The sequence below is a fragment of the Polyergus mexicanus genome, unplaced genomic scaffold (genome assembly GCF_030449975.1).
Source record: "Polyergus mexicanus isolate NDT 795.1 unplaced genomic scaffold, iyPolMexi1.0 SCAF_10, whole genome shotgun sequence".
Taxonomy (NCBI): Eukaryota; Metazoa; Arthropoda; class Insecta; order Hymenoptera; family Formicidae; genus Polyergus; species Polyergus mexicanus.
In genome coordinates, this window is record NW_027223330.1 from 3,375,355 (window position 1) to 3,384,041 (window position 8,687).

General features: G+C 34.3%; 1 protein-coding gene across 2 annotated transcripts; it reads left to right on the top strand.

The window, feature by feature from the left end:
* The first annotated feature begins 407 nt into the window (after window positions 1-407).
* On the top strand, window positions 408-6,301 carry Ctr9 (RNA polymerase-associated protein Ctr9). 2 transcript variants are annotated; one of them, XM_070302991.1, is made up of 14 exons: window positions 408-497; window positions 1,264-1,362; window positions 1,441-1,680; window positions 1,767-2,339; window positions 2,429-2,548; window positions 2,626-2,936; window positions 3,012-3,537; window positions 3,629-3,823; window positions 3,893-4,009; window positions 4,111-4,421; window positions 4,495-4,832; window positions 4,954-5,125; window positions 5,426-6,052; window positions 6,143-6,301. In XM_070302991.1, exons 1-14 carry the CDS (start codon window positions 456-458, stop codon window positions 6,201-6,203), a joined length of 3,732 nt encoding a protein of 1,243 aa, XP_070159092.1. In that variant the 5' UTR covers window positions 408-455; the 3' UTR covers window positions 6,204-6,301. The 2 variants fall into 2 exon arrangements, with proteins under 2 accessions (XP_070159092.1, XP_070159093.1); XM_070302992.1 differs by having other exon boundaries at window positions 4,495-4,790.
* The last annotated feature ends 2,386 nt before the right edge of the window (window positions 6,302-8,687 follow it).

The window sequence follows — 8,687 nt, forward strand, 5'->3', positions numbered from 1 at the left end:
GTTTATGTTATTTCTTGCCGATAATATTTTGTATACGACTAATTATATACATAGCTTTCAAGCTTATGTATACACGTATGTTAAATGTATAGCTATCAAATATCAGACCAGCATTAGATTATGTTTTTCAATTTTTCATTAAAAAACTTTCGTATATAATGAACATGAGTCAGAGTGATGACTAGATACACGATTATCTAGATAGGATATGCATGACTGAGTGTGCCCATAGATAACGTAGCATATGTAAGACCGACGAACCAATCACTATTCGCCACGTCATATCATGTCCAGAGAAGCTTAAAGTTGATTGGTCATCGCGCGGGACAGTTTATGTATGACATGAGCAAGACTATATATATAGGTATACTAAGGTTTATAGTCTATATCAGTTATTATCAGTAGTGCAGTAGTGGATTTTCCAACAATTCTAATGTAATAAGTATGGTGTTACAATGGCGGGCTCTATAGAGATACCACTTCGCGATACAGATGAGGTGAATATTCCTTTTCTATTAATAATATTGTTAATTTACGAGTATCGTAACGAGATCCTGATAATAATAAAAATATACGAATTATGTAAGATATGAATTTTCTTCGACAATTGGCGCTTCAAGCTTAACCTCAACGAAAAACATGTTTTCTGATTGAAGAAAATGATCAGCGAACTTTGTATACATACAACAGGATTATAATATCTTGCTTTAAAATGATATTGCTTCAGTAATTCGGTATTAATCAATCATTTTTATGGAATCTTTAGAAAAAAAAAAAAAAAAAAAAAAAAAAGTGACAATTTATTTTACTTATTCTCGCGATATTGTTATTCATCTGGAAAAGATTATGTATTTGTATATTTAGAAAATAATTTGTGCGTTCTATGATTTTACTTTTATTTTATCTTATTTGGATGTCTTACTGTACATATGTGAATGCATTTATATAAATATTAATCTTCTCTACTTATGATAATTATGTTTTGTGTATCGGTATACAATTGTAAATTATGCCCAGAAGTTTATACTCGAGAAATACAATTTAAAAGTTACTTTGTTATTTCTCCTTATTACCATGTGTTATAGTCTAAACATTATTTGGATAGTATATATGTAAGCTATGAATAGAATATAATAACTTAATTTTATTTATTATTAACAGGAATATTAATTGGAAAATGATACAAGTTTAAGTTAGTAATATATATGTAACATATGTAATTTGTTAAAGATTTTTTAATTGTTTTTGTTTCTTTTAAAATAGGTTATAGAACTTTACTTAGATCAATTACCAGACGGAGATGAAGTTTTGGGAATTGTGCGGCAAGAACATGCCCAGCTTAATATCTGGGTCAATTTGGCTGTATGTAAAACAGATAATTTTAATTGAAATAAAATATGCATAATAATATCCATGTAACAAATTTCTTTTCCTCTTCAGCTTGAGTATTATAAGCAGCAGAAGATTGAAGATTTTATTAAGATACTTGAATCTTCTCGTATTGACGCAAATATTGACTACCGTGACTATGAAAAAGATCAGATGCGAGCGCTTGACATGTTGGCTGCCTATTATGTCCAGGAAGCCAATAAAGAAAAGAATAAAGACAAAAAGAGAGATCTCTTTACAAAAGCCACATTATTGTATACAACAGCTGACAAGATCATCATGTACGATCAGGTATATATTGGTTCTATTTGAATAGTAACATTCATATAAGTTTTTATATTTGCTATTTATTATTATTATTATTATTATCGTTACAGAATCATTTGCTCGGCCGAGCTTATTTCTGTCTACTTGAAGGGGATAAAATGGAGCAGGCTGATGCACAATTCAATTTTGTGTTAAATCAGTCGCCAAATAATATACCTTCTTTACTTGGCAAAGCCTGCATTGCTTTTAACAAAAAAGATTATAGAGGTGCCCTTGCATTTTACAAAAAAGCTCTCAGGACTAATCCACACTGTCCAGCTGCTGTCAGATTGGGGATGGGGCATTGTTTTATGAAATTGAATAATCAAGAAAAAGCGCGACTCGCGTTCGAAAGGGCTTTGCAATTGGATGGACAATGCGTTGGTGCACTTGTCGGACTTTCAGTTTTGAAACTAAATCAGCAACAGCCTGACAGCATAAGAACTGGCGTGCAAATGTTATCAAAGGCTTACACGATCGATTCGACAAATCCGATGGTGTTAAATCACTTAGCAAATCATTTCTTTTTCAAAAAAGATTACAATAAAGTTCAGCATTTAGCGCTGCACGCGTTTCATAATACCGAAAACGAAGCCATGCGGGCAGAAAGTTGCTATCAATTAGCCAGAGCATTCCATGTTCAGGTAAGTCACAAAGTATTAAATATAATGTAGTTAAAAGTATTTTTATTATTGTTACGTTGTTATGTAATAACCAAGTAAAAATATTTCAGGGTGATTACGATCAAGCGTTTCAATATTATTATCAAGCAACACAATTTGCTCCACCTGTATTTGTATTACCGCATTTTGGTTTAGGACAAATGTACGTTTATCGTGGTGATGCTGAAAATGTAAGAACACATAATACTATACGCTAACTAAAACTCTAATCATATAAAGATAAAATAATTATTTATCCTACTACCAGGCTGCTCAATGCTTCGAGAAAGTTTTGAAAGCACAACCGGGAAATTATGAAACTATGAAGATCCTTGGCTCTCTTTACGCTAACTCGAGTTCCCAATCAAAACGCGACATCGCAAAAAATCATTTGCGAAAAGTAACAGAGCAATTTCCTGATGATGTTGAAGCTTGGATCGAGCTAGCACAAATATTGGAGCAAAGTGATCTAAATGCAGCTTTAAATGCTTATGGAACTGCGACCAGAATCTTGAAGGAAAAAGTTCAAGCGGATATTCCACCGGAGATCTTGAATAATGTAGGAGCGTTACATTACAGGTACATATATCTACATATCTATATATTACATTTGTATTTTTATTAGGTATATAATATATACTTTTTATTTTTTAGACTCGGTAACTTGGAAGAAGCCAGAAAAAACTTGGAAGAATCTTTGGCACGTTCGAAAGCAGACGCTCTGCACGATTCGGTATATTACAATTCGATAGCAGTGACAACCACGTATAACTTGGCGCGTCTTAATGAGGCGTTGTGCATATTCGATCGGGCAGAAAAATTATACAAAGACATCTTAAAGGAGCATCCAAATTATGTTGACTGTTATTTGAGACTCGGTTGCATGGCCAGAGACAAGGGACAGATATACGAAGCGTCCGATTGGTTCAAGGACGCCTTGAGAATTAATAATGAACATCCAGATGCATGGTCGTTATTGGGCAATCTGCATTTGGCTAAGATGGAATGGGGTCCTGGCCAAAAGAAATTCGAGAGAATTCTGAAAAACCCGACAACAAGCACAGATGCTTATTCTTTGATAGCTCTGGGAAATATCTGGCTACAAACATTACATCAGAGTGGAAAGGACAAAGAAAGGGAGAAGCGACATCAGGATCGTGCATTAGCTATGTACAAGCAGGTAAAATGGTGTTAATCATTAATCAAAGCAGGTAAAAGGTATTATTTACACAATTAAAATATTCATTATTATGATTGAAATGATTCTTCAGGTTTTGCGAAATGACCCGAAGAATATCTGGGCTGCGAACGGCATTGGTGCAGTACTTGCGCATAAGGGCTGTGTAAACGAAGCTAGAGATATATTTGCTCAAGTGCGCGAAGCAACGGCAGAATTTTGTGATGTTTGGTTGAACATTGCACATATTTATGTGGAACAAAAGCAATTTGTTAGCGCTATTCAAATGGTAAATAATAATATGATAAATATTTGATTAATTTTAAATATAATTAATTTAACATTTTATATATTGCAGTACGAAAATTGCTTGCGTAAATTCTATAGATATCATCATGTTGAAGTCTTGCAATATCTTGGAAGAGCTTATTTCAAAGCCGGCAAACTAAAAGAAGCGAAACTGACATTATTAAAGGTAATTAGCTATATATAAACTTTTCTCTGATATTATCCCCCCCCCCCCCTCTCCACTTCTACATTTCAATATTTAATATGAATTTATCAAAATATTTTTAGGCACGTCGAGTAGCTCCGCAGGATACTGTCTTATTATATAACATTGCTCTTGTACTCCAACGATTAGCCACGCAAATTCTTAAAGATGAAAAATCGACGTTAACCACTGTACTTCAAGCAGTTCATGAACTGGGTCTCTCGCATAAATATTTCCAGTATTTATCGACGCATGGCGACAGAATGGAGCAATTAGCTGAGGGTGAAGCTAGGAGATGCCAAGATCTATTATCGCAAGCGCAATATCACGTCGCTAGAGCTAGAAGACTAGACGAAGAAGAGAAAATGTTGAGGCGAAAGCAAGAAGAAGAAAGGTACGTCGTTAAAAAGATTCTTTAAAAAGATGTTACTTTTTGTATTTTTTATTAATTTGTCTTGAATTCATAGGCAAGCTTTCAAAATGCGTCAAACGGAAGAACAACGTAAATTGGAAGAGATGCGTCGTCAGAAAGAAGAAGAAATGTTACAAAAGCGACAAGAATATGTGGAGAAAACTAAGAACGCTCTGGTATTCGGAGAAATGCCGTCGGAGAAACCTGGAAGAAAGGGCAAAAGAGTCCGAACTGATCAGTATGTCAGTGACAGCGGGGGATCTGACAGAGATGAAGGCAGGGAAGAAGCGCCAAAAGAAAGAAGACGTAAAAGGAAACCGAGCAGTGAAATTAAAGAAAGAAGGAGCAGAGGTAAAAGCAAACGTAGGAAGGAGGCCGGAAGTGGCAATAGCGGTAAAAAATCTATTCATATTTTATTTTCCTTTTTATTTTTCTTTACGCATTCTGAGGATTTTTTCACTTTAATTAACAAATTTTACTTTAATGTCTTACATATTAACGTCGTATTTTATAGGATCGGAAAGCGATCAACCCAAACGTAAGCGTGGCAAGAATACTGGAATTAGGAAAGAAAAATCTACTCGTAGGGGTACGGTCGAGAATCTTAAGGGTAAAATTAAATCGAAGGAAACTATTTCAACGAGCGAATCGGACAGTGATACTGGTGGACTTAAGATCGCTAGCGGGTAAATATATTTTATGATATATTATCTTAATACATCACAGTTTGTCTTTAATTTTATAACTTTCAATAGAAATCAGATTTAAGGATTTTAAGGATTCTTCCTAGGAATCTCGCGCTTGATATCATATTTCCACTACACATTTTGCGTCTCTAAATTATTTTAGGAATATGGCATTAAATAATTAGAATTTTTTTAAACATAATAATTTATTTTTCCCAATATTAATAAAATCCAAGTTTGTTATATAAATGTCCAAGTTATTCATATATTAAGATTTGGAATAATTTTTATCGTTAACAGTGGTGAAAGTGGCAATGAGAATCAACCACATAGCAGCCGACGAATTGCATCTGATTCAGAAAATTCTCGTGCTTCCCGATCACGATCTCGTTCAAGGTCAAAATCTGGAAGTCGCTCGAGAAGCAGCTCGCGTTCACGTTCCGCTTCTCGTTCGCGATCACGGTCGCGTTCTCGATCTCGATCTCGATCCGTCTCTGGATCGAGATCCAGATCCAGAAGCGTTTCGAGATCAAGAAGCCGCTCGTTATCCGGATCAAGATCAGGCTCGGCCAAAAGCAGGTCAAGATCGAGGTCAGGTTCTCGTAAAAGTGGCTCACGATCAAGGTCTAATAGTGGCTCGCGAAGAAGCGTATCGAAGGCAAGATCAAGGTCAAGTTCGAGAAAAAGCGATTCCAGATCGAGGTCGCCAAATAGTTCAAGGAAAGGCATGTCGCGCTCAAGGTCCAGATCCAAAAGTGGCTCTCGCTCGGGTTCGGAGGAACGACAATCGAGAAGCAAGAGTCGATCGCGGTCAAAATCGAAATCTGTCTCGAGATCCAAATCAAGATCGAGAAGCGGCAGCAAATCGCGATCGCGTTCCAGATCAAAGAGCGGTTCTCGAAGTCGGAGTCCGAGCGGATCGGCACGGTAAGTGTTCATTTTACATAATATTATTAACAAATCTATATACTACGTTTCTAATATTCTCTAGAGATAACGCGTTATTTCTCTCCGTAGTTCTGCATCCCCGGTGTCTAGGAAATCGGTATCGGGTAGCGGTGGTAGCGATAGCGAATAAACTAGCCTTTTGCAGTCGTATCTACCATGATAAAGAAAAGAAAAAGAATATACGCGTACATATATATATATATACCATATACATTTTTATAAAGAGATTACTTTATTAAAGTTCTTTCATTACAAAGTTGCCCGAAATATGATTAGCAACTTTTAGTAAATTTTTCTTGTAATTTTCAAGAAATGTTCTGCCGCAAACTAATTTTATTTTTCTTTGTTTTTTTCTATTATAAAATCAACAATTTCTTTCTTTTGTACGCATATTTTTGTTCTTTTCTTGAATCTGATATATTATTTCTGGCTACTGTCTGCCATTTTGTCAATTGATAAAATATATTATTAACTAAAATATATATATATATATAAATAATATCGGAAGATATACTTTCAAATATTTCCAAGTTAATTGCGGTTCTCGCGCAATTTATTAAATATATTATATGCACATTATTATATGCCGATTTTTATTCGGCTTTCTTTATATTATGTATGATAAACAAATGATTGAATCCATTCATTTTCCTCCCATTTTTTGTAATAATGATAAAAAGTAACATAGTAATTTTTTGTTTGTTTTGTGTATAGTATTTTATACCGTTTCGACGGAAAAATATAAGAGAAATATAAAACAAAAGGTTACATACGAAATGGAAGGTTCTATGACGAAATAAACGTTTTATATTATAATATTAGCAATGTATAATAATAAAACATAAATCGCACTTTAGACTACTTTTTTTCTTAAATGAATAAAAGTTTAGTTTTTTTAACCTGTCCGCTCTTCTACTTTAAGAAATAACTGATGATACTCGAACGAATTGTTAAATGTACAGTCAATATCCGTTTGATTAGACAATTGGCATTCCCACATTCGGATATACACGTGGTACGCAAATATTAAACCGTTGTTGGGTGTACCATGTAGGGAGTAGTACGTATATCGATCTTACAAGCGATGTGAAATAAATTATTAATATTCATTCACGAGGTGAGTGACATGTTCCTATTACTTGCGATGGCATTTTGCGTACAAGTTACCAGTGACAACCGATTTCTCTCGCACTCGGCTTTAATTTTCTGACTTTTACGACGTTTGTGTGCTTTGGTTCATTCCATATCTATATCAATTCCATTTTATTTTCTCAAAAGTCCCATTTAATGAGCGACGTAACGGACTGTGAGATATTATTTCCTGAAAGAGAAATACAGTAATTTAATATAATTATATAATTCTATTATTTAAGAAAGTTCCGAGCGAAATCTTTATACATGTATCGTACTATTACATCGCAAGTTATATAATAAATTAATTAAGCCGAATGAATAAACGATAATAAGTCATACGTCTGTAGACAATTCGCGATGTTTGATAAATTTCTATCAATGTGTTAATGACTTTTACGTGTAAAAGGGGCGGTCAGATGTAAAAACAGAGTTGCGTCTGTGCAACAGTTTCACATGGGAAAGCGCAGCAGCCACGCGGTAATTTCATTATAAATGTTACATGAATATGGTCTTTGTAGAAAACGGATTAACCGGTTTCGGCGCTCCTCGCATCAGCGTTCGCACATAATTATAGTTTAATTGTAATCGCATTTCCGATTCAGTATTCTCCAGTCCGTTTCTATCGTCCGCGCGTTTAATCGTCTTATCGTATTTTAATTAATGACGGTATTCGACGAAATTGCAGCGTCGTTCCTATTCTCGAGACGTTCGTCAGATGCTCCTCGATTTTCTCTTATAAACGATTCATCCTATCCATATCGTGTTATCCCTGTTATCGCCCGTCTTTACCTCTAACGTGAACTCGATCGAACTTTATCATAGAAGGCAGCCTAGTTCCACATCACGTCTATAAAGTCTTAACTTGCTGTCAGATGCAGGTGATATTATACACGTCTTCTGGCATACTCTTGATAATATACTTGTCATTCTTAAGATAACATAAGTAAAACAGTCCCCACATTTTTTTATTGTTATCTAGTAAGAAATTAAAATTTTTGATCGGAAACATGATGCAACTTTCGATATGTATTATAGAAATCATTTTAAAAAAGATCATTTTTTATCATATGTATCTATAAAAAAACTAAGACTCATTATTCCTGTACGTCTTTTTTACAAAACTTTCTATATAAGAATGGAATTTCATTCGGATATTTCCATATTTTCCGAGCTTCATTCAATCGGACCGGTTGTTTCCTCCTTATTTCAAGATAAAATTTTTTTGCAATAGCTATATTCCATTTAATCCATTTACTAATAATATATAAAACTCGATAAATCTAGTACTATATGGTATGTGGAAAACAAAACTCTATCTCATACATACATAATAACGCCATCAGCTACTGCGCGCTGAAAAGCGAATGCTCTGAATTTCCCACGAGTAATTTTCGGTCTGTCTAATTGATAATCGTTAGCAAAGTACGGATTAGAATCGGCATATTCGGTAGTCTGCATAATATTTATTAATATTATATTA

Excerpts from the sequence above, each read along its gene's own strand:
- Ctr9 (XM_070302991.1), top strand. The coding sequence starts at position 456 with ATGGCGGGCTCTATAGAGATACCACTTCGCGATACAGATGAG. Across the intron at positions 498-1,263 it reads CACTTCGCGATACAGATGAG|GTTATAGAACTTTACTTAGA; the intron begins GTGAATATTCCT and ends CTTTTAAAATAG. Across the intron at positions 4,422-4,494 it reads CGAAAGCAAGAAGAAGAAAG|GCAAGCTTTCAAAATGCGTC; the intron begins GTACGTCGTTAA and ends TTGAATTCATAG.